Source organism: Poecilia reticulata, chromosome 6 (assembly GCF_904066995.2).
Source record: "Poecilia reticulata chromosome 6, P_reticulata-male-v2, whole genome shotgun sequence".
NCBI lineage: Eukaryota > Metazoa > Chordata > Actinopteri > Cyprinodontiformes > Poeciliidae > Poecilia > Poecilia reticulata.
This window is the reverse complement of record NC_088835.1, coordinates 25,600,183-25,625,222: the sequence shown is the minus strand read 5'-3', so window position 1 is coordinate 25,625,222 and position 25,040 is coordinate 25,600,183. Positions and strand designations below refer to the sequence as shown.

Below are 25,040 nucleotides of genomic sequence, written 5' to 3'. Positions count from 1 at the left end.
CACTTCCAGTCAAACATGTATATTAACATATTTTGGATTAAGTTATCTCTGTATATTATGAGGACACAGATTAATATTTATTTACACATTTAAACAGCTACATTGGGTTTTTTACAAAAAAAAAAAAAAAACACTTTTAGAGGAAAATGAAATGGTGTATGTGGACGTTAAATGCCAAAAGCGTCATTCCAAATAAATAAAAAAAAGAATTGTCAGAAAGACAAATAAAACCTGCAAATCCGCAAGTAAAACATCATTTTGGGAAATTTAGTGATCCGATCATTGTAACAAACAGCCTTTGTTTCCTCCTCAGTGATGATAATGACGTAAATAGAGGCTTTTGAGTACCTCCTCGCTGAACTGGTAGGTGAGCTTCTTCTTCACTTTTTTAATCTCTCCTGTTTTGCCATAGTTCCTCAAGGCTCTGGCCATTTTTTGGTAGGTCATTTTTTTGCGGTTTCCCTTCTGGATGCCCCAGTGGGTCGCCAGAGTCTCTTTGTGTTTGGTGGAAAACTGGAAGATGCCCTTGTCCTGGTCCACCCACCAGATGCTGTCGCTCATGTCGCCCTTTCTGAGCAGGTCCAGGAGGAACTGGTACAGGCGGATTTTCTTCTTGTTGCCTGGAATGGGGAATCACATATTTTGTTTTTTTAAGATTTCAGTAAAAAGGGGAAAAAAATGAGATCATTATTATGTCATACATTTACACATTTGTACCTGGGTCTTTCCTGAATGAGCAGTTGTAATCTTCATACTCATCCTCCCCCTCTGACACTTGCAGCGGGGGACTGACGGCTCTCTGGTCCTCCTCTGAGTAGTAGCGTCGAGGTGAGGCCAGCGGTGGGTACTGGTAGCACAGGGATGGGGTGTAATATGGGATCTTTAGGGGAAATTTAAAGCATTTCAGAAAGCCACTTTTTGAAAGAAGGTTTTGCAATCATGCAATGTCTGATTTTTTTTTTTTTTTGCTTAAACACAGCTATTGTCCTAAAAGAGGAAGTTGCTCTGCCAAAATAGATTCCAGTGCTCAGCAACAACACGTGGTGTGGATGACATTTCAGTGAAAATGTCCCAGGCTTTCCACAACATGGAGGGTGGTTGTTGAAATCACAGTCAAGAGTCATTATTGTTTTTATGAAAATAGCTTTGGATTATTTTGGTTTTTATTTGCAGCTAATTCTAAAGAAAGTATGGATTCTAAAACCAGAGCAACAGCTGACATAAGGTGTTTTGGTCAGCTCAAAAACAATAACTACTGTGAGATTTTAACACTTTAAAAGCATAAGAAACATCAGACATTTTCTGGCTGATCTGTTAATTCTTGTGTCAAGCACAGACAAACTCACTTGTGATGACAGGGTGAGTGGAGCCAGTGGCGTCTCCAGGTGAAGGTGCAGAGACTCGCTGCTGAGGGGGAACGGCTGGATGAGCTGCTGAGGAGACACGGCCTGCAGCTCCGTCAGGTGATTCGCGGGGGAACCCTCAAAGTCCGGCGGCTGGACCCGGTCAGAGTGGAACGGCCATCTATGGTCTGACAAGTGAGGGATGTTAGAGGTGTGTGATGAGTTATCATCTTGTTAAAGCAGTAAATCCCATATTCTCACCTTCGTAAATCTCCCCCACGCTCAGGTAGGGGTACAGGTCAACCGGCGGTCGATAAGTCTCCGGCTCATGTGGAATAGCATCCTCGGATGCCTATTGGAGATTTAAAATTATATGTTTTCCAATCGAATAGATATTACTGCTTGGACAATTTAAAAACAACCTCTCAACATATTTGGATTAAAAATGGCTAAATTATAAACATACATCCCTGTAAAGTCCACACAAAGATAAAAAAAAAATTCAGGTTTTCTAATCAGTATGTTTAACTTTGTGTCCTAAACCTGTAAAACAATCAGTGAAATCCCTCCAGCCTCCCTCTCTCCTCTGACCAAACACTCATCTCTCCATTTAGCTAAAATAAAGCTATAAAATAGAAGCACTTACAGACGTTATGACAAAGCCATCCATCATGTAAACAAGGCAGCATGAGAGTCTTGACTTTTACAGCTTGTGATAAAAGTTATGTTTTTCCTATTGCTACACTGAGAAACACGCAATGTCGGCTTCAGCAGGCAAAAATGGGAACTGAAAGTGAGAAATCAGCTAAGCTGGACCCTATGCAGGCGACATTCATAACACCCAATTGTCAAACTCATATGATCACCTAGTTCCTGATGGCCACTGATTGGTTTTAAATGCATTTCCTGCAGTTTTTTAAAAGTTCAGACATACAGCAAACCAGAGAGAAACCTGCTCACTGTTTGACTGGGTGCATTAAAAGGTACATTTGTTATCATACCTTTAAGAAAATGGATTTGCGACTCTTTCTGAGGAGTAGATCTACGTGTGCTGTGATGTGATTACATTTTAATAAAACATAACTTTTTCAGACAGGGTTTATAAGTGAGCAGGGAAGCAGTGTTCCCCTCTGAACCTGCTCCATGAAATGAGCTGATCAGTTGATCTCTCACACACAGATTTAATGCCAGTCACACCTCAGTATGATTAATTCATGATGGATTTTTTTTTGTGATTATTATTTTAAGCATACTGCTCTCAGGAGCTGAAACCAAAAGCGAAGTTTGGATCCTCGCTTGTTCCCCTTTTAGTTTGGCATTCTGGTTTCAATAGAGGAAGTTCTGACCATGAGAATGAAACCAGTGAAAACATGACTGAAATGGTCTGAGGCTCCGTGTTCCTTTGAGTCCCTTTTCCAAGCAAGCTTGGTGGTGGAGGGGGGGGGAGGGGGGGCCGCTAACATGCAAATAAAAAGAGGAACTACTTATGTGCAGTAAAAAATATGATTGTCATTTTAATCGTAAACTGAGTAGCATAGGTGCTGTATCTTTTACATGTACAATCGTTTTTTAGGGGAAAGAAAAAAAGAAAATAACACGGCTTTGTGATGTTAGAAAAGAAGTGCAGGTTTTCCTTCTGATTACCTGAAAACTGTAATGTTTTCTAATGCAAAACGAGAATCCCAGAGAGGCTGAGTCGAATCAGATGTAAAAACCGGGAGGTGTTTTCCTCATTCGAGGGGCTGCATGCATGAGACAATCGATCCGAGTTTTCATTTATAATAATTTTGGAATTATATTATTTGAGCTACACAAGATAATTTGCTAACATAATATATTTTTAATGACATTTAGAAGTAGCATTTATTCAAAAGAAACATGATTCATGCAAGTTGAAATTTGACCAGATGTCTAAAAACAGGATCCAGACGTGCCGGCATCTTTTCTGGTTAGTATGGGAGAAAATGCCCTGTGACAGACTGGCGACCTGTCCAGGGTGACCCCGCCTCTCGCCTGGAACGTTAGCTGGAGATGGGCACCAGCAACCCTCCCGACCCCACTAAGGGACAAGGGTGTCAAGAAAATGGATGGATGGATGGGAGAAAATGAAAAAAAAAAAGGTAGCCTTTCTTGTCTTGTTATTTTTGCAAATTCTACCATCCTCCAGATAAAATAAGTAGCATCGTTTGTGTTTGGACGCTGTTCAAACACTCAGAAACGGCTGGCTTTGCATGCATTCATATGAGTGATTTGAACAGATGTAAAGGTAACATAGAAGCAGGATTTTGACAAAATTCTATCCTGTCTTTGTCATGGAATGTGTTTATTGTTCCAGCAGAACAATTCAAAACTTCAGTACGGACATTTTATACAGCAGAAAGACTGGGGCTGGGAATCGAACCCAGAACCTTCTTGCTGCAAGGCAGCAGCTCTACCAACTGCTTCACTGTGCAGCCCATATATATATATATATATATATATATATATATATATATATATATATATATATATATATTTTTTTTTTTTTTCAAATATTTGGCAAATAAAACTAAATGGCCGTTAAGAATGGAATAACATAAATTATTTTTAATGTTGCTTCACCTATGACCATGTCTAAAATAGTAAAAAAGCAAATCAGCAACCCAACTTTGAGTGGGGAATATATTCGTAACAATCAGCAATATTAATCAACTTCAGTAATTTATCAGCTTTCTTATCATCTTATCAAAACTGCATAAAGGAGACACAACCAAAAACTTTGAGTAAAATCTGGGTTTTGGTTGGATCATAAATGAATTCCTCCAGTTGGCTAACTTGTCTTTCTTATTGTCACCAGGCCAGATTTGTAGATTGTACTACTAATACTTGAGCTGTCGACACATTACCCAGCTCCAGAGTTGAATCTGTCAGTACAGACAGACAGTCATGTCTTGACAGTGGTGCATCTGCCACTCTTTCTATTTTTTTTTTTAAAGGAACAGTACTCCATGAGGAGCTTGAATGGTTTTACGTTGTTTTATAACCTAACCATGTTTTACACTTCCTCACAACTTTTCCGGCCTGCTTGCTGTTTGCTCGCTGTTGTTCTCCAACAAGACTGAGGGTCTCAAAGCATAGCTGTGTTTATACTGAGACTTAGATGAAAGCAGTTGGTTATAATTCTGTCTTGTGTGGAGAAAGTTTAAAGGCAGGTATTGGGATACTTTTGCATTTATGGTCATACATTAAATATCACCAAACGCCTCCCTCTGGTTTTAAATGCTTAACGGTGTTTCTCACCTGATCTACAGAAAGACCCACACAGTTATTTGTGCAGCTGTGCTGGAATGGAAATTTACCAGAAGCAATCTATTGGATGTGATGAAACCGTTTCCTGTACATTACACAAAGGAAGCAAGGCCAGTGTGCGGGGGCTTAATATGGTCTGCCTTTCAGTGTTTTACTACTTGAGACAGCAGCGGCTGTTTTTATTCAAGAGACGGTCCATTAAAGGGAGGAGGAGGCAGGATGCATCCTCTTGAGTGGCTCTGGCAGGCTCTGGAGATCTCTTCCTACACATGATGGTCCTCGGCGCAGTAAGTGCAGCTCTGGGGCGACTGTTTCCAAATACTCGCTCTGTCTCCATCTGCTGGAAAGAGCTGCTGGACGCGACCAGTATCCGGGATACACCGAGTTCAGATGCATAAAGGAGACACAACCAAAACAGCGGATCCAGGCCCCAGTGTTTTTTTTTTCTTTTTCTTTTTTGTTTAATCTTCCTCCATAAATATTTGGTTAATTTGGGAGAAATGAGGGCTTGTGTGCTGCATCCACCTTTCGGGTTTGGACACATCGCTGAATTTGCTCCACACCGCAGCCAGTGAAAGCAGCAGCATCCAGGAGCCAGAGTTGCCCCTCCACCACCACCACCACCACCCCGTGAAACCGTCACGGCGCCGAGGCCAGAAGCGCATGGAAACATGGCCGTTATGAGGACTTTAACCGCGGCGGGGCTGTTTTTGGCGTTCTGCGCGCTGGGGCTGATAGCCGTGGCGATAAGCACCGACAACTGGTACGAGACGGACGCCAGGCGGCACCGGGAGCGCTGCAAGAATTACTCCAACAAAAGAAACGACCCGGGCTACATCTACATCTCCAACAACAACCTCCCGCTCCGCATGCTGCCGAGGGAGAAACACGCAGAGAGGAAGGGCGACATTCTGCTGCGGGCCAAGAGGCACTTCTTGCCTCCCGCCTCGGCCATGGAGTCCCTCTGCAGTCGGCACTTCAACTCCACCATCACCGGGCTGTGGAGAAAGTGCCACCGGGAAGGATTCGACCTGGAGACGGAGGATTTGATCTTTAAAGGTCTGAATGTTTATTTGGTGTTTAATGGTGTTGAATTAATCGTTCGGGTTGTGTGCATGAGCGGCGCTGCGCTGTGTACTTTCGCTATCCAAGGTGCTGATGCTGCGCACAGACCGTCAAGGCCTCTACGCAGCAACATGGAGTACAGTTACAATGCCATCGACGAGCTTTGTGTTTTCTTTCTTTCTTTCTTTCTTTTTTTTTTCCTCCTCCAAGCGCGAAAGGGTGAGCTGTAGTAACAGGAGCTGGGAGATGCGAACGGAAAAGCTTACTGTACAACAGAGTGGGTGGATAGAAGGGTGGTGGAAGAGATGGGAAGGATGGGGGAGGGTGGCGGGTTGGTAGCTGTTTTGTGGCGAAGGAAAGAAGGGGGTGGCAGCAGAGAGCCGTGTGATATTCCTTCCCATCTGATCTGAGCGCTAATGCGATGCGTCCTCTTTGTGTTGTTTACATCCTCAGGATTGGTTCCGCGCTGCACACCCATAAAATACTACTACTCTTCTGCAGCGCTGCCCAGAAACCTGCCAATAAATCTGACGAAGACTATCAGGCAGGATGAGTGGCACGCACTCCGTGAGTAGACACCACATTTTATTTATTTATTTTTGTTTTATTTGTCTGATTACGTGTAAAAAAATAAGATGCACAGCCTTAAAAAATCAAAACAAAACCCTGTGTTGTGCGTTTCTTCAGACCTCCAGAGGATGACTGCCAGTTTCATCGGCATGGCCATATCCATCATCCTGTTCGGCTGGATCATAGGCGTGCTTGGCTGCTGTCAGGAGCATGATCTGATGCAGTACGTGGCTGGACTCCTCTTCCTCATGGGAGGTAAGATAGTCCTGCCTTAGCTCACCACACAGGGGCAGTGTGGTCTCTCTGCTAATGAGAGTGCTTTTAAATGTCTCATCCGCTGCTCTGGCCTCCTTGCCCATTAGAAACGACACGTCCGCGAATCCACCATATTGTGAGTGGCAAGTGGCGTCTTGAAAACGCAGATTTACGAAGAAAATCCCCCAATAAAGTTCAATTAATTTGGATAAATATGTTTCATTTACAGTAATAAATGTACATCTGATAGGAGTTATTAAGATACAAATGGATAACTAAATCAATGTAAAATGGAACAACCACTGCAAATCAATAAAATACAATTAAAGTGACTTTAATTTAATTCGTAATTTCTTAAGGAGTAACGAAGGAAACTGAAATAGTTCCCTCAAAATATAAGATAGCTAGCTAGTTACCTACATAGCTAGCTAGTTAGCTATCCACCTAGCTACCTCGCTATATCTACCTTCATAGATAGATAGATAGATAGATAGATAGAACTGGAACACATACAACTACATAACAAGATAACAAGGCAGTGTACTGAAGACTGTGTCCAGGTTATTAGATAAATTAGCCAGTAAGTTATATAGGTTTAAATATTGAGAGCGGTGATTGAAAAGAACTTGTAAAAGTAGCTAGTTTGATCATTTTAAACCCTTGAAGGCTTATCAAAGTTGAACCTTAAACCTAAAAAAGCTTCACAGTATCACAACCCAGCCACATAGCTCAACCCTAAAACTCTGCAACAGAACTGGTTTTTGATTTGATCTAAGATCCAACCGCTCATGCCGTATCGTCTCTTCTATACTGCGAAGCTGTTTTGTCATCATGTCTGACTTGTTTTGTTTTTCCCCTCCATCAGGGACATGCTGCATAATCTCCCTCTGCACATGCGTGGCTGGGATCAACTTTGAACTGTCCCGCTATCCCCGCTACATGTTTGGTATACCAGAGGATATCAGTCACGGTTATGGCTGGTCCATGTTTTGCGCTTGGGGTGGACTGGGCCTCACATTGCTGGCAGGCTTCCTGTGCACCCTGGCTCCTTCCCTCTACCCCCCGCACACCCCCGTGGCTCACAAGCCCAGACAGGAGAACGGCTGCGTGTGACGGGCCGTGACCACCCAAACAGACGCCTGTCTCATCCTGAAACAGTTTCTGAGCCTCGCTCCGCAGACAGTTTCATCCGGGGTCACTGAGGGCCTTCAGACAAAGAAAAAGCACAGGCTCCCAGACAGACAGAAACGATAAAGAGGTGACATTTGCCTGAAGCTTAGTTCCTCTGGTGCTTTTTTCCGAACGAACTCTTATGTGTCATTGCTTGCTCTCCAGGAGGGGGACATCATCATTTCTTCCTATAAATTCTGCTAGATTGAGAAGAAGAAAAACAGAAAAAGAAAAACTGGCAGAAGCTCAATAGCAGAACTTTGAAACAAACTGTATTGAAGAGAAAATTATTGATGTGCATCATCACATTTCAAAGGGCAACTGTGTATCATTATGTACCCATTCAAAACTATAAATATTTACATGTACTTTTTGAACTGTATGTATGCAGATGCATTTGTGTTTATTCAAGGAAAAATATGAGCATTAAGACCAAACAGTGTTTGAGGGAAATGTTTTGTTTGTTCTCGAGGTCTTACCTTCATCAAGATATTTTTGGAAAAAATAAAACAGCCATTCAAAACTAATAAACTGACATATAAATGTTTTTATAGACGCCGTTTAAACTGACGTGAGCTCTCAGTGTGTCTCAGTGTGTCTGGTGTCTCAGCAGGCAGAGAAACAGCAGCTTGGATTCCTCTTAACTCCTAACTGCTTACATGTGCAAATCCAAACAGCCAGAACACGACACGAGTCAGAAACCAACTGAATTATGAACTTTTCCCAAATCGGACAGAAACAAGTAGTGAAGCAATTTTCAGCTGTCAGTTAGAAGTAAATAAACTCCACTGGAACGTATAATATGATTAAAGCCAGTTGTATTCATCAGACTATCTTAAATCACAAGGAAATTAAAACCAGTATTTTTAAAACAATTGCTTCACTCATATGCGTCTCCCCTGATTCATTTTGCAGTGTAAAAATGTAATGAAATGTTATAACTTTGAGGGTTTTTTGTGTAAAAAGTATATTTTGCAAAGAAAACTGTATGTGGGTTAAATGTAGCAGTGCAGTATGGATAGGGCTGACAAGATCAGTAACTTCACAAAGTCCAGAACAACTAAAAAATGTTCCTCTGTCAACATCTAGAGGGCGCCTCAGGTTTTCATGGTTCACTGCCTACAGGACAAAACAAACGAAATAAGTCATTAATTACGTTTTAAAAAAAAAAAAAATAAATCAGGAAAAAACGCAATTAATCATTTTTATTTGTCTCATTTTTGACTCCATCTATCCATAAATTCATCCATCCATCGCATAGTTTTACAAAACTTTACAGTACTTTTTATGGAAATATAATGTTTTTAGGAACACCCAAGATTTAACGTATTTCTGTTTTTTTTTTCATTCTTATCTTAGTCTCAAAATTAATTGTCTTAAAGTTAAACTGGACTTTAGTTCTGCTGTCAACTAACATATCCTAAAGGGTCAGTTACTGTATATAAATGTGGAAACTTCAGGAACTAACACAAAAAATATCTAATTACATACTGTACTTTTGTTTGCTTTTGCCATTAAGTTTTAAATGTTACATTTACATTTTCAAGAGTCTGTGTTTAATTTTTCTTGTTTTCAAAGGTATTTCTTTTATTAATTAGCATTAATCATCCTATATGATGTTTATAAAGTGGATCACTTGCACTTTCATTATTATACATGCTGGTAAATGAAACATGGTCACAGCTGACTCTGCTGTGTTGAAACAGCAGGGCTGCTAACCCACAATATATTTAACAATTATTTCTGACAGAAACACAAGTTCTCTTGAAGGTTTTTTTTTTCTCAGTGCAGAGAGGAAGGGGTCAAAGTTTTCTCAGGTCAACTCGGTGCTACATTCCTGACCTTTCTTTGTTTGTCCTGAAAATGTGTTTTACTGGGAAACAGTCTGCTCCCTTTAAACACACCCTGCTGTTTTGCGCCTCCACACAAAAGCCGACTAAATCCACAAAACGAAAACGTGCATTTGAGTCAAAAAAGAAAAAGTGGACATTTAAGAACAGCTGCAACCCGCTATACCTTAATCTTACTCTGTGGAAAATGTACCCTTATTTTTCAGTTGAATCTTCTGAGCCCTGTGCGGTGCCTCTGGAAATTAAGAGCAGTGCAGACATATAGGGTTTCTGTACACACAAAGCTCCTGCAGTTCAGGTTTTTCTTTTTTTTTTGACGATGCCGGTTAGCCATGTGCTGAGCTACAGAGGGCTGTCTTAGAAAGGGGGTCCCTCAGGGGAAGCTGGACTGTGAGGAAAACCAGACAGAGGAAATCACACCCAGTGGCAGCCCATCTGGCCGCCCTCAAATCTGCAGAAAGCATCGCTGGTAAAGAGAGGGAGCACGCTTCTGGCAGCTCGTTTGTGGGTTTTTTGCTGCTGTTGTTGTTGTTTTTTTGCAGATGCTGGGTGGAGCGGGTGAATTTTATACAGTAATTAAACAATCCACAGATTACAGAAGGCTTTGAAAAGCTGAAGGTTTGGGGATCACAGACGCAGACAGGCTGTAAAGTATTTTCTTTTTTCCATTTCCAGGATAGCCAGTATGTCTAAAATGAGAACTTATTTTCCAGCTGAAAACAACAACAGGAGCAAACTGGATTTTGTTCATTGTTCTAGTTACAGCAAACTGGCCTTATCTGGAAGTGTTCAGAAGTTTACCACAGTAATATTTCACATGAATCATGAATTGCATCTGACAGATAAACGAGCAGACAATAGCGACGGTGGCTGCTTTGGAGCAAACATGTTTCATACTCCGGCGGATCACTTCCAGATGGTTTGCAGGAGGCAGCGACAGACTTTAGACGCCCATTAACCAGGTCCAATTTGAAGGGACAGCCGAGTCTGCCACTCGCGTGGTGCCAGGAATAACTCGTGACATAATGTACGAACGGAAAGCGAGGGGACAGTTAATGCAAAATTCACAGTTCAAAGAAAAAGGGAGATTTACAGCAGAATGCCTGAGGGCTAAGGAAAGGCATGAAAAAATAATCATGACATGCAGACCGAAACGCAGATGGATGCAGGGCCGGCGTGAGGTTGAATGAGGCCCCAGAAATGTGTCTGGGACACCCACACACAGCTTTAGTCCATCAGTGTAATAGTTACGCACTCTGGAGAGATGGGAAGACCAGTGTTTGTTTCCATTAAAACCACAGAGAGAGAGAAAAAAATGCCGTTACTTATTGATCTGTAAACAAAAAGAGTGTGTATGGAAAGTGACACCAACTCTAAAATAAGCAATGGAGATGGTTAAATTAGCTTCATGATGAGATTCTGTTAACATTACTGCTTAAATTATAAAGATTTTCTTGCATCTAAGTGCATCTAAGCAAAGTGGAATATTATAAAATGAAAGCATTTATTTTTTCCTAATTTTGAGGATTATATCTTACAACTCATGTAAACCAAAAATTCATTTTCGTAGAAAATGTAGCTATTACTTAAGATAAAACAAAAATTGTTTGTTGCACAAATGTTGTGGCTTACTTAGTCATGGAGGAGAATGCTGAGTTGACAGTTAAACAGACAGTCATTCACACACACAAGAGGAGAATGATGGAAAGTTTAGTGGAATAAAAAGTGTGCGCAAACCAAAGTGAGAGTTGGAACTTCTATGAAGGATGTGAGCTACAACTGCTGCATTCATTAGTGAATAAAGTCACTAATTAAGATGAGAAGTGTCTGAAGCTGGGAGAAAAAGCACCGGACTGCTGCTCAGAGGTCCAGTTAACGCTTTCCAGATGAAAGTGAGTTTTAGGTCAGAGTTTGGAGCATGAGTAGACAGGGATGGAATCCAAGAGGCTTGAAGTTTCCATAATGAGTGAGGATTTAGGGAACCGTGTCATCTTCTGGTGTTGATGACGTCACTCATCCAGACGACGACGGTCTGGACATCAGGTTGTTGTAGAGAATTTCAGGTTTTTCCTCTGCTGACAGTTTAACTTTGACTGGTCCGCAGTACCAGTACCTTCACCACTGTGAAGGATTGATCAACCTGCCTGACAGTAATCCAACAACACAGAATCTAAGGAGAATAAGAGAAAGATGAGACAGCAGAACCAACACTGCACATAAAATGTGGCTGCTTTTAAAGCAAACATTTAACTTTTAAGCATCATATGGATGTGATTTTCAGACCTTTCTGTTTTTAATTTTTTTTCTCAACAAAAATATATATTTATATAAGATTCACTGCTTGAATTACTGAAATTATATGTTTTGGAAAACTTCCCATAAATTCAAGTTCTGTAAAATGTACTCTAACTCCGGTCTGCTCTTCAACCTGACCGTAACAAAAGGGGAAATTCATTGTTATGAAATATATATTTATTCAATGAACTATCAACAACGTTCAAATAATACAGATTGACATCTGAGAACATTAATTTTAATCATTCTGACCTAACAAAACCATTCTAGTAGTGGTGGCACAGCCATAATTTATCCACTCGTTGCTTTTTTCCCACTCCTGTCTTACAGGAATGTGTTGATGTTTTTGTTCCAGCTCCCCGCATAGCTCCGCGGAACGAGAACACCCAAAAGGTCAGGGTGAAATACTTCAGAGGCATATTCACAAACCACACAGTACACTTTAAAGTTGCTTGATGAACTGGATGGCTCTTTTATAACACTCACTGTCTCCCAAGCACATTCATGAGCCCACATTGAGGAACTCCGTCTTCAGGCGGCTCAGTCTGGTGCCATGGCTGCGGATGATGAGAGACAGCAGCTCATGTCTGTCTCTGAGTCCCTGAGAGATGTCGGTGGTTTCCCTCAGAGCGCCTCTGATGTCGCTCACTTGCTTCACCACGGAGCCGTTCAGCTGCTCTTCCTCCCTCAGCTCAGTCTCTTGACTTTGCTTGAACTTCACCTCCAGCTCCACCAGCGACTTGTCCACGCTGGAGAAGGCCTCGCCGATCTGGGAGATCTCCTTCAGGAGGAACTTCCCGTAGCTGTCCTCTCCGTCCAGGTCGTGCGCCACGGCGCGGCCGATGCCCTCCAGCAGCCGCGCCGCGTCCTCCGCCTGCAGCTTGGTGATGATGAAGTCGTCGCGCACCGCGGCGTCGCTCTCCTCCGCGGCCGCGCACGGAACCACGTCGGAGAACTTGAACAGCATCTGGCAGTGCTCCGGGTCGACCGTCTCCTCATAATCCCCGTCCGGGACGAAGAAGTGATGGAAGGTGCCGTTGGAGATCTCCGGCTGGAGGGGCCCCTCGTAGACGGCCGAGGACAGGGGCCACGATGCGAGCAGGACGAGCAGCAGCGGGACGGGATCCATCCTGCACCTTCCGTCTCTGTTCGGCGAGCTGCATCTGGACGGGCAGCCGGATCCGGAGCACAGTTTTCATCCCGACTCAAGTTACACAGTCAGTCCCACTTCACAGGAAATACACAGACTGCCTCTTTTAATGAGAGGGGCCCCGGTGGCCCCTAATTCGCGCACACGCATATTTTCACCGCTAATTATTTTTGCTGTCCTTTTAATGTCTCATGTATCAGAACAGAGACTTCTTCTCTGTTTGTTTTTCTCAGTTTATGGAAGTCTGTACAGTTTGTACCTCTAACCCTTCGAAGGACTGAGGTGGACAAAGTAATACTTGAGTAAAAGTATTGATATGGTGAAATCTTATTCAGCTACAAGTCAAAGGTTTACTCTAATTAAACTTTTAAAAAGACTAAAATACTCAAAAGTGCATTCATTTAGAAACACTCAAGTATTCAAAGGTTCAAATTATATTTTCTAGTATTAATACATTGCTGTGTTGTTTTCTGAGAGCTTCTACTGAACTCTGTAACTTCCTGAAATGATGTATTGACAAAAAGAATACAACAACTGTACAGACTTCAGGATAAGAACTGCAGCAAAAGGCCATTTTTATCTTTTCTTTTTATTCAAAATGTCCCTCTCTCACCCCCATCCCAGGTGTGAGCGGCGACTGTGAGGAGCACAGCGTGTGGCTAATTGCATTTCAGGAAAGAAAAATCAGCAACAGCGGACTAAAGCTACGCTGAGCAAAAAGGAACGAGTAACGACAGGCTTCCTGGAAATGTAGTGGAGTTGACAGTACTATATTTGTGTTTGAAATGGAGTGGGGTAAAATACTTAATAAATACTCAAGTAAAGTAAAGATACTCAAAAAATGTATTTAAGTACAGTCTTCAAGTAATCGTACTATCACTGCTACTGGAGGCAGATACCAGCTCCCCTGCAATCCTTCGAAGTTATAATCAATACAGTATTTTGTTAAAGTAAGATGTTGTTAAAAAGTTTTTACCCCCACAGAGATTATTTTTGCCACACTCTAGTGTCTCTGATAGGGATGCACTGATCCACTTTTTTCACTTTGGATACCGATGCAGATATCTGAGGTTTAGTATCGGCCAATACCGAGCTGATCCGATATAAAACCAGTGATGAACAGAACTTAAACGACTTAAACTGTTTCTTTTTTGAAAACACAGACATAAATGAACTGAATTATAAATTTATTTGACAACTCTGCACCAGTGTGATTAATGAAATGGAATAAAAATATAGGCTAATCAGAGATAATTTCTCATTTAAGTTGTATTTTCATAGAGCCTGTCATGATCTCTTTATGTTTGTGCTTTCAGTTGTGAACTGGACTAGTTTTGGTTGTTGATTTTTGTCACCTACATTGTTCCATACAGTGTTAATTCCTTTGTGTTGAGATTCTTTGCTCCTGTTGTGTTTTCTGAGTACTGTTTTTGATTCCTATTTTGGTGTTACTGTTTAGATTTTGATTAGTAACATCCTCTCCATCTGTATTTAAGTGTTTTATTTGTGTTCAGGTTCTTTCCCAGTTTCACCAGTTTGTCAAACCTTGTCATTTATCCACTTTCCCACTTCGAAAGCCAGTTAGTTTAATTTCCTCCTTTCCATCCTGTTTTATTTTCTGCAGTCCTCCGGGCTGTTTGTCCTTTTCTTCTGTCATCATTATTTTGCTGTTCTGGTCTTAAACTCTCCAGTTCTTCATTTGTCTGTTTCATGTCTTTTCTAAATCTTATAAGTGGATTTTAACCCTCTTCGAGTAACTTTAATATTCCTTTCTGCATTTATTTCCTTCTCCATCACAAAATCTGACATTACTAGATGTTTTTTGTTAGATTTTCTCCATAAATAGATGAAATCTTTATTTGAAAATGTGATAAAAAGCAAAACAACAAAGAAAAACCGAAGTATTTTTTTGCGTGTGAAGAGCACATCTTTGATTAAGGACGCAACTGGCTACAGAGGACTTTTATGAGTGTGGTGTACATAAAAAGTGCAACTGTTCAGTGACACATAAAGGAGTTAAACAAGGAGGTTTTCACCATTGTGTCAACTTGAATAAAACACACTGTTTAACTATTTGGGAAGCCAAGATACCTGGAGGACACAGGATTCACAGTTTCCAAAAACGCGACCAATTTTCAACAATTAGGCTTCAGAATGGTTTTCCATTTTGTCACTGTGGATCTTTACTGAGCTATAATCATGCAGAGACAGAATTCATTCTGGGAAAATCTTTATGCTTTTCTCTTTTTCCGTGGTTTGAACTGAATGTGCATTTGCAGATGACAAGCAATGTTTCCTGAGATGGAAATATACCAAATATTTCCACTGCAGAACGGTGTTTGTTTGCAACGCGGAGCAGCCTGAAGTACTTAAGATCAACTCACTACTGGGTCAAAGATTTATCTGTGTTCTTTAAAGCTTTCTTTCAATTACTCTTTATTAACGTTTAAAAACATGATTCATTGTCATAAATCGCCACACAGACTTTGATAAACATATTTGTTTTAACCACTTTGAAAGTACTTCTGGGATTTTTCTTCACAAATTAATCTGTTGCCAAACAACCTTTAAGTTATACGAAATATTTTTGCGGTTTTACATCGAAACACAGCATTTTTAGACTATTGGTGGGTAGATATAAGAGAAAGAAGATCCTTATAAAATAAAAAGGATTTCATACTTGCCTTTTTAGTTAAGGCCACCAGTGTTTAAATTATTACAAAAAGTTCCAGCATTTTAAAGCTACATTGCACTTATTTCAATGGGGTTTGTAATATAATTATTGTAATATCATAACTCAGTGTTAAAACCCACCAGAAGGGCTGATTTAGAAAATGAAGATGTTTTATTGTTTATCCAGAGAGTGTACCCAGGACGTATTCAGGTAGTTTTGTTGTACGCAGAGAGAGAGAGAGCTCTCTTTGCCCCCCGCCTCCTTCCTTTGCCCCCCGCCTCCTCGCTTTGCCCCCCGCCTCCTCGCTTTGCCCCCCGCCTCCTCCCTTTGCCCCCCGCCTCCTTCTTTTGCCCCCTGCCTCCTCCCTTTGCCCGCCGCCTCCTCCACTGAACATCCTGTGTCGGACAATCAGGCCGTCACAGGATGGTCTCAGTTATGGCTCTCAGCTTGTCGGCACCATACAGAAGAACTGGAAACACATGGGGAGCTGTAAACACGGGTCCATTCCTGTGTTTAATACATCCGTCCTCAGAACATACAATATCTGGCACGTCTTAGTTATTATGCAACACCATATGGAGGGTTTAAAAACACAGTTTTCTATAAGACAATACACAACGGGCCAGGTTAAACAGAGTACAATTGAAAATGTGCAACAGAGATGCCAGCTGCATCGTGTTCTGCTCTCCGTTATCAGCTGAGAGCAGAAAGCGGATCGGAGCAACGGTATGAAAGCAGACTTGGAGGCTTTATCAGGAGCAAAGAGTCAGCAGTGGCTCAAGCAAAACTGAAAGGTTCAGGAGGCTGCATGGCAAAACTCTGAAACACGCATCAAGAAGAATGGTTGGAAAAATGGTGCGTGTACATCTGTTTTTTGGCTGTTATGAATGGTTTATAAAGGTTGACGGCTGAGTCAGAACAGGACTGTTGAAACTGGAGTTGCCTTCGGTTTCTTGTCCCTGAAGGCTTAAATTTTGGAAAACGCGGTACTGGTGGAGAGGGCAGGACGCGGCTGGACCCAGGTCGTAGTGAGAAACGATGCTTTTAATGAGAATCACAAAAGAGAAGAGAAATTCAGGCAGCACAGGTGAACAATGAGGCTGGGAACTCAGACACACTGAAACTAAACCGGACAGCACTGATGACACACGACAAGTATCCGACAGGGAGCAGCGAACACAGGTGGGATTAAATACACAGGGAGGGGAAACGAGAGACAGCTGGGATCAATCAGGGGTAGGAGGGACAACACAGGGACTAAATTAACACAAAAATCCATATCCTCACAATTTCTCCTCTTTTCTCCCCTCAATATTCCAAGACTGAAAAATAAAACAAGCATAAGTAAGGGGAAAAAGCCTTTACTAAAGCAGTAATGATTAAAAAAGTTTAAATAGTTGAGTTGTAACAAAATTATAATGAGTAATTTCTCTTCTATCTGCTGAATTTTGTTAATTACCTCCGTTTTAGACCTTGCATTCTACATTAGATAATTTTACATTAATATTTTACCTAAAGCTCAGAAATGGTTCAATATTTTGTGCTGTGGTTCCCCAGTTAGTATCTGAATCCCTGATAAAAATCAACTTAGGATTCCTGTTGTTGGTGTTGTGGATCGATTGCTGCCCGTTCTGTGTGTCATATGCACAACTGTATTAGGGTGATATAAGTCGTAGTAGTTTGTTGATCTTGCACGTCTTACTTTTTCAGAGAGCAGCATTTTGGTCCTGATTTAGACACACCTACAAGTTCTGCACATCTTAGCCTTTCAAGCAGTTTTTTTTTCCGGAGCTCAGAAGCTAATCGCCTCCTCTGGTTTTTATCTCTGGTTCTCCAAAGACTCAACAAACAGAAAACAGGTAACCTGAGAGAGTCTACACACCGTACTGTAGTTCAAACCTAACCGGCAGCGCTGTACTGTCCTTTGACACGTTTGTTGCCTTGTAAACAATAAAACGCTTTTAAAATGTATTCGCTTACAACCAGGAAGTCAGCGTGGTAAAGACTGGTGTGATGTGATCCAGCAGGCTGATTTATAAAGTTATGAACCTTAATTGGATGTTAAAACTTATATCTGAGTCCTTCATGTTTCTGCTCGTTTAGTTGAGTCCTGGTTTTCACTTTGCATTTTCGGGATCAAAAACAGTGACTTCTGTCTTAAGACGGTGGACAATTTGCCCCATCCTCTCATGAATATGTTGGACACAGTAATTAAATTAACATGTAAATGTAAAAAAAAAAAAAAAAAAAGAAAAAGAGTGGTCCGAGACTGGAGCCTTGAGGAACGCCTGATGTTTTGCTTCAGTTCAGATTTATAAAAAGATAAAGTAGCCCCATTCTTCCAACATGGAGTTGCCAGTAATTTTCCTTGGGTAGCAAAAATGCTTTTAAAAAGTGCAGAGAGCTGAGAGAAAACTGCTGCTGGGTGAAAAGTTCATGCAACATTTTTCATATCTCTCCTAATATTTTCTCAGAGGCGTTACTTTCAGTGTAAGAGCTGCTCTCTTTGCTGGATCGCTCACTCCGCGTAAACTCTCATGACTGTTTGACACGTTTATCTTCTCTACCACAAAGATTTATGAGGCATGTTCTACATTCGCTCACGAATTGGGTCATTTTGACGTCTGTAAAAATACTGTTTAGTCTAAAGAAACAGAAGGAAATGATGCAAAAATGTTGCAACTGTTCTTCACTTGAATCAGCACGGATAATCAGAGTGATGAATTGTGTTATTTAGTTTAAAATATTGTTTCTCATCTGACCGCAGCGCTGGATGAGAGCTTCAGCCTGCGAAGGTTTCTCTCTCTCTCCATGAGTCACACACCTGAACAAATACACAGTTTCACAGGCTAAACACAGATAAACCCAGCCGATCAGCTCGCCAAGGGTGAAGCTGCCTGGAAGCAGAGGGAGCAACACGTGTAACAACAAATATAATTTTAGTGGAGTTGGAAGGGATGCTCTTGTTGCTGTTTCATGTCATCTGTGTGTGTTTCTCTCCGGCGCTGCAGGCTGCAGCGTGGGCGGCTGGAGAGAGGAGCTGCAGACTCACAGCTTTACCGTGAAATCACTTCAAGTCATCCATCCATTTTCTAACACCCTTGTCCCTTGGTGGGGTCGGGAGGGTTGCTGGTGCCCATCTCCAGCTAACGTTCCGGGCGAGAGGTGGGGTTCACCCCGGACAGGTCACCAGTCTGTCGCAGGGCAACACAGAGACACACAACCATGCACACACACACTCACACCTAGAGACAATTTAGACAGACCAATTAACCCGACAGTCATGTTTTTGGACTGTGGGAGGAAGCCGGAGTACCCGGAGAAAACCCACACATGCACAGGGAGAACATGCAAACTCCATGCAGAAAGACCGGGGCCGGGAATTGAACCCAGAACCTTCTTGCTGCAAGGCAACAGCTCTACCAACTGCACCACTGTGCAGCCCCACTTCAAGTCAGTGTAGTAGTTTCCACTTTATCCTTCATCCCAGAGTTATTTTGTCTACAGGTAAGAGCTGCCTGAACAGGAAGCCAGATGGTGAAACTCAAAGTGAAAAGAATGTCAAAACAGATTAAAAATGAGGCCACTCATAATAAACCCTCCCAGATAAATACCACTAAGAGGAGCAGGGGCGTGCAAGACATTTCCGCCTTTTCTACAGGGGAAAGACATAAGTCATTTCAACCAGCCATCAGTGAAATCATAATGCTAAAACACAAGCAATAACTGCATTGGAACCAGCAGCAAGGAATAAATTAAAACACAAAAAATAATTCGTTTTTCTTTCTCTTTGAAGAATGGTTGCATTGGGGGTGGAGTAGAGAGGTTCGTTGTTTTAACAGTGTCTTTATCATGATAAATAGTTTAATAGTTGCCCACACATACTGTGGATCTCCAAATTGTGCTCAATCGCAAATCAAATCTGTTGGAAGAAAACTATAAATCACAACATTTGTAGGTATCTGGTAGAATTGTGCACACTGGAGATGTGCCGATCAGGTTTTTTTCCTGCCGATACCGATTCCGATCACCCATGAGGGCAGATCACCGATACCGATCACATAATTATTTTTTTTTTAATCAAAAACACTACCGGTTACATTATGTGGAAAAAGGAACCATGAATTCACTTTAATTTAGACAAAAATTAGTTTTTAATAACTTTTTCCAAGAAAAAAACAGGCATTGTGCAAATTGTACTGCCATCAGTAATACTATCTTTAACAGACTGATAACACATAAAGGCTCTGAAGAGGCTAAATAATGTAAAGAGCCAAAATAAAATCTCTCAACATTGCCAAAAAAATTCAAGTTTAAAACTTAACATTCAAAGGCAAATACAGGATCCATTACAATAAACAATCCAGAGTTACTGAATGAAAACTTCCTGTTAGCATGGCGGTTAGCTGATTACTGCTAGTTCTGAGTGGCTGTTTCTGACTGAGCAGAGTAATTATGCAGAGCAGGGAGGAGATCGATTATTCTTTTAGAGATTATCTGTCACATGTTAGGACAGCGAAAGTTTTAATACGTATGTAAAATGTATTTTTTACATAATAGTAATCCGGGTGAGTGTTTGTAGCTGTGCGCTGCTTTACCTGCTATCTGATCCTCCATATGTCTTTTTTACTGCAGTGAGCCTCGATGTAGCCAAACTCCGTCAAGCATGACGGAGTTTGTTTTTATGTCGTATTAGCTTCGTTGTGTTGATGCATTTTGACGTGCTTCAATTTTCCCCCGCAACACGCAAACGTCCCCATTCACTCAGTGCGTTATAGTTCCACATCGCTTAGGATTTGTTGCTGCGCGTTTGCGCAGAGTGAACGAAAGAGACCAGCTGCACAGGCAGGCTGCAAAATGAGATGCAGGTGATCGGTTTGTGTGATCGGCAACAAGAGACCGTGATCGGCGATCACCGATCATACACTTTTTCACGGAAATCGGCTGATTATGATCGGTGGCCGATCGATCGGCACACCTCTAGTGCACGCACTCAAACTATTAGTTTGTTGAAGCAGTAAACTCTGTTTTTGCTAATAAGAAAAGAGGAAGAAATTAGTCTTAGAAGAGGGGACAAGTCAGGCAAATGGTTTGTAGTAACAGGAAAAAGAAATCAGACAAGAACAATCAGGTAAAGTAGCAACATTTTGAGATTTAATTAATCTCATTTTGTGCTTTCACATCCAAACTAAATGTTCCTGAAGCTGATTTGATGTCATGCATCTGTTTTATGTGCCTATGTTAATTGTATAACGTTTGTGTTGCATTTGCTGCTGAATCTTGTTCAGGACTCCCTTGAAAAAGAGGTTTTCAATCCCAAAGGGTTTTAATTCTGGTAAAAATAAAATCACACAAGTGGAGCAAAAGTAATCAAAAGAGTAAAAGGAAAAGCCACTGGCTTCAGGGGGAGGGTGGAGACCCAGTTGATGCTGTCCAGTGCATTAACTCAGGAATTTCTGCGTCTGATCTCCTTTTCCCACTTTGGTCCGGGGTTTAAGTCAAAGTATGTAAACAAGGATTCACTGCCATTCTGGTTAACATCTAAAACCGGATATGTTGTGAGAGCAGTCATGAGAAAGAGGTGGGGAGACATACGATGCTCTTTGGAGGGAGACTCGAATCCAAATACAAGTCAGGATGAAGAATATTTGTGTTTGAAAAATGGGCTGCCTGGTTGTTCAGTGGTTAGGACTTTTGCATATGGAGAAAGGAGGTTAGCATTCCTTCCTGGACTGTTCCTGCAATTTAAACAAGTTTGTTAACGCAACACAATTTATTAGTTTGATGTGAAGATTCATTCTGACGTTGCTGAGGAAGTGAGCTGTTTATATATTAAACAGATTACGAATAAAACAGACAGCGTCTCAAAGAGTGAATAAAACCTTTGGTGAAAGGAGTGTCAGTATTTCAGCCTGATTTTCATTCAAAGTCTTTTCATCACCTTTAGCATCAGTGCTTTTATTCATCTATTTTTCCACTTGCTTCACATCTGAATCCCCCAGATGAAAGTTTAAACCGGGGCCTGCAGGCTGCTGTTTTCAGTTAATTATTCATGTGCACAGAAAGATAAATATTAGAGTTTCAAACATCCCTGCTGGGGAAAGTGATTACTATTGAGATTTTTTTTTAGGCTAGTTAATATCTTTATTTAAAATACTGCACTTAATAGTTTATGTACGGAAGCGCATTGCTATCACGCAGGAAAAAAAAAATTCGAGTGCTATCACGTTATAACGTGATACTTATCTTGTTAAAACGTGATACATATCACGTTATAACGTGATACTATCTTGTTAAAACGTGATACATATCTTGTTAAAACGTGATAGTTATCTTGTTAAAACGTGATATGTATCTTGTTAAAACGTGATATGTATCTTGTTAAAACGTGATAGTTATCTTGTTAAAACGTGATATGTATCTTGTTAAAACGTGATAGTTATCTTGTTAAAACGTGATATGTATCTTGTTAAAACGTGATATGTATCTTGTTAAAACGTGATACGTATCTTGTTAAAACGTGATAGTTATCTTGTTAAAACGTGATACGTATCTTGTATAAACGTGATACTTTTATGTCCAGGAAGTGGCGATATTATGCTAGGCTTTTACAGTGGCTAACATGAATTGGTCAGGTTTCCCTTCATGTTTGGTCTACACGGATACGGATGCTGCTTTGCACTGTGGTTAAAACCATTAATAGCATGCTACTCTTAGCAGGATCCTAAATAGAACGGGGCTGCACAGAAGGAAACGTCAATTCGGTTCTCTAGCTGTGGCGGCGTTCCTGACTGTCTGGATCGAAGCTGGAGTTGGCTTTCGATTGTAGCTTCTGATTCGGGAAATGGCTAAAGAACGGAGGCTCAGATGTATTTGCTGAACATTTTCTGTTCAGATTTATTTTTTTTAACAGTACACTTGCTGAACAACGGCAACGGCTGTTCGTAACCAAGCAACCGAAATCAACAGAAGGCTAGATAGTGGCAAAAGACAAAACTAGATCCTGTTAAGCATTCTTCAAAATAAAAGACTTCCTCTCAAGTTAAAATGCATCCCTGTAAGCCACAACAGCCAAACAGAAAGGCAGGTGCTCTAGGACAAAAAAATGAAAGAAAACAGAAAGCTAAAATAATAGCAAATATTGTAAATGTGATAGTTCATTTATAATGCATTCCAGATACAAAAAGGTTTTTAAATCTCTCATGTTTGAAGTTTCACAATTCAGATAAAGGTTTCACAAATCACAAACTAGGTTTGAAATATTCTGCCATTGGCGTAGAATAATCTACTCCAGATTTGAAGTGTCGATGTATGTTTGTTTTTAAAGCATATCAGGTGATTTCTTAACACTTGCATGTTAAATCTAATTCCATGATTAGTTACTTATTTACAGGGCTGCACAGTGGTGTAGTTGGTAGAGCTGTTGCCTTGCAGCAAGAAGGTTCTGGGTTCGATTCCTGGCACAGGTCTTTCTGTATGGAGTTTGCATGTTCTCCCTGTGCATGCGTAGGTTTTCTCCGGTTACTCCGGTTTCCTCCCACAGTCCAAAAACATGACTGTCAGGTTAAATGGCCTCTCCAAATTGTCCCTAGGTGTGTGTGTGTGTATGTGTGTGTGTTGTTGTGTATCTCTTTGTTGCCCTGCGACAGACTGGCGACATGTCCAGGGTGTACCTCGTCTCTCGCCCAGAATGTCAGCTGGAGATAGGCACCAACACCCCTCCCAAGCCCACTAACGTACAAGGGTGTAAAGAAAATGGACGGAGTTACTTAATTACAGTCATATGTTAAGTATAATTTAACTGCTTATTATTATTTACTGAATGTAACTTGATTGTACATAATTACAAAAAGGTGATGTGAAAAATAATTAAATTCAAAGCTTTATTTATGATTTATTTTGACAAAAGGGAAGAGAGAGGAAGTCTTTTATTTTGAAGAATGCTTAACAGGATCTAATTTTTTGTCTTTTGCCACTATCTAGCCTTCTGTTTATTTTGGTTGCTTGGTTACGAACAGCCGTTGCCGTTATGCACCTATTGTACTGTTCAATAAAAATGTTTTACAGAAAATGTTCAGCAAATACATCTGAGCCTCCGTTCTAATCGCTCTTTAGCCATTTTCCGAATCAGAAGCTACAAACGGAAGCCAACTCCAGCTTCGATCCAGACAGTCAGGAACGCCGCCACAGCTAGAGAACCAAACTGACGTTTCCTTCTGTGCAGCCCCGTTCTGTGTAGGATCCTGCTCAGAGTAGCTATTAATGGTTTTAACCACAGTGCAAAGCCGCATCCATATCCGTGTAGACCAAACATGAAGGGAAACCTGACCAATTCATGTCAGCCACTGTACTAGCCTAGCATAATACCGCCACTTCCTGGACATAGAATTATCACGTTTTAACAAGATACGTATCACGTTTTAACAAGATAACTATTACGTTTTAACAAGATACGTATCACGTTTTAACAAGATAACTATCACGTTTTAACAAGATACGTATCACGTTTTAACAAGATAACTATCACGTTTTAACAAGATACGTATCACGTTTTAACAAGATAACTATCACGTTTTAACAAGATAACTATCACGTTTTAACAAGATACATATCACGTTTTAACAAGATAACTATCACGTTTTAACAAGATAGTATCACGTTTTAACGTGATATGTATCACGTTTTAACAAGATACGTATCACGTTATAACGTGATAGCGCTCGAATTTTTTTTTTCTTGCGTGATAGCAATGCGCTTCCGTATTTATGAGTACAGTTCAAGTTGTACATTCAAACTTCCACAACATGTAGTATAACTCCCTCCAGGAAGAAAACGGACACAAGGCGTTCTTCGATGGTTACTAGCATTTTATAACTACGCCGTGAGAACTGTACAAAAGATATAAAATACATTTTACAAAAAAAAAAAAGACATTCACATAAATAGACAGTTACTACAGTAAAACATTTACAATAAAATGGCTTGACTTACAAAAACGGACTCATTACGTCATCAAACACGTGGCTAACAAACTCGACAAATTCTTTAAAACATTCCATTTACAAACAAAACTAAAATACAAAAATGCGTACCTCATTGGCCGCTTCAACCTGAAAGGGTTGGTAGCAAACTCCGTGTAGCTTCTTCGTGTAACTCAGCTACACGAGCCTCGGTGCCTCACCAAATCTCTCCAACAAAGAAAAATAAAGCATGCTGCCCTCTGCAGAGGGCAGCATTGGTTCCACTCCGGTAACCTTTGCACAACTTATAATAAACATAAAATATTTTACATCAACTTGAAATCATAAAATTAAACCAAACTGTATAACTGCCGCCGATGGCAGCCACATGTAGGCTACATTTCATTTGTTTAATATAGT

At 40.9% G+C, this 25,040-nt stretch overlaps 3 protein-coding genes across 4 annotated transcripts in view; 1 reads left to right on the top strand and 2 right to left on the bottom strand.

Moving 5' to 3' along the window:
- Positions 1-2,239, bottom strand: part of spi1a (Spi-1 proto-oncogene a) — a 2,501-nt gene extending 262 nt beyond the window's left edge. Inside the window, exons 1-5 of one of the 2 annotated variants that reach the window (XM_008412036.3) lie at positions 1,990-2,239; positions 1,605-1,695; positions 1,347-1,531; positions 718-847; positions 1-620 (exon numbers count right to left, since the gene is read on the bottom strand). The exon at positions 1-620 is cut by the window's left edge and continues 262 nt beyond it. In XM_008412036.3, coding sequence (XP_008410258.2) covers positions 310-620; positions 718-847; positions 1,347-1,531; positions 1,605-1,695; positions 1,990-2,016 — 744 coding nt within the window. In that variant the 5' untranslated portion in view covers positions 2,017-2,239 and the 3' untranslated portion in view covers positions 1-309. Of the gene's footprint in view, positions 621-717; positions 881-1,346; positions 1,532-1,604; positions 1,696-1,989 lie in introns of both variants that reach the window. The other variant, XM_008412035.3, reaches the window with a different exon arrangement.
- Positions 2,240-4,730: 2,491 nt separating this feature from the next.
- Positions 4,731-8,261, top strand: tmem276a (transmembrane protein 276a). Its single transcript, XM_008412038.3, has 4 exons — positions 4,731-5,690; positions 6,150-6,263; positions 6,384-6,521; positions 7,387-8,261. The coding sequence occupies exons 1-4, from the start codon at positions 5,303-5,305 to the stop codon at positions 7,632-7,634; spliced, it is 888 nt and encodes a 295-aa protein (XP_008410260.1). The 5' UTR covers positions 4,731-5,302; the 3' UTR covers positions 7,635-8,261.
- Positions 8,262-8,857: 596 nt separating this feature from the next.
- fibina (fin bud initiation factor a) lies at positions 8,858-13,054 on the bottom strand. The gene has a single exon (XM_081608255.1). The coding sequence runs from the start codon at positions 12,963-12,965 to the stop codon at positions 12,339-12,341; it is 627 nt and encodes a 208-aa protein (XP_081464381.1). The 5' UTR covers positions 12,966-13,054; the 3' UTR covers positions 8,858-12,338.
- Positions 13,055-25,040: the final 11,986 nt, after the last annotated feature.

Excerpts from the sequence above, each read along its gene's own strand:
- tmem276a (XM_008412038.3), top strand. The coding sequence starts at position 5,303 with ATGGCCGTTATGAGGACTTTAACCGCGGCGGGGCTGTTTTTGGCGTTC. Across the intron at positions 6,264-6,383 it reads GGATGAGTGGCACGCACTCC|ACCTCCAGAGGATGACTGCC; the intron begins GTGAGTAGACAC and ends GCGTTTCTTCAG. Across the intron at positions 6,522-7,386 it reads ACTCCTCTTCCTCATGGGAG|GGACATGCTGCATAATCTCC; the intron begins GTAAGATAGTCC and ends CCCCTCCATCAG.
- fibina (XM_081608255.1), bottom strand. The coding sequence starts at position 12,965 with ATGGATCCCGTCCCGCTGCTGCTCGTCCTGCTCGCATCGTGGCCCCTG.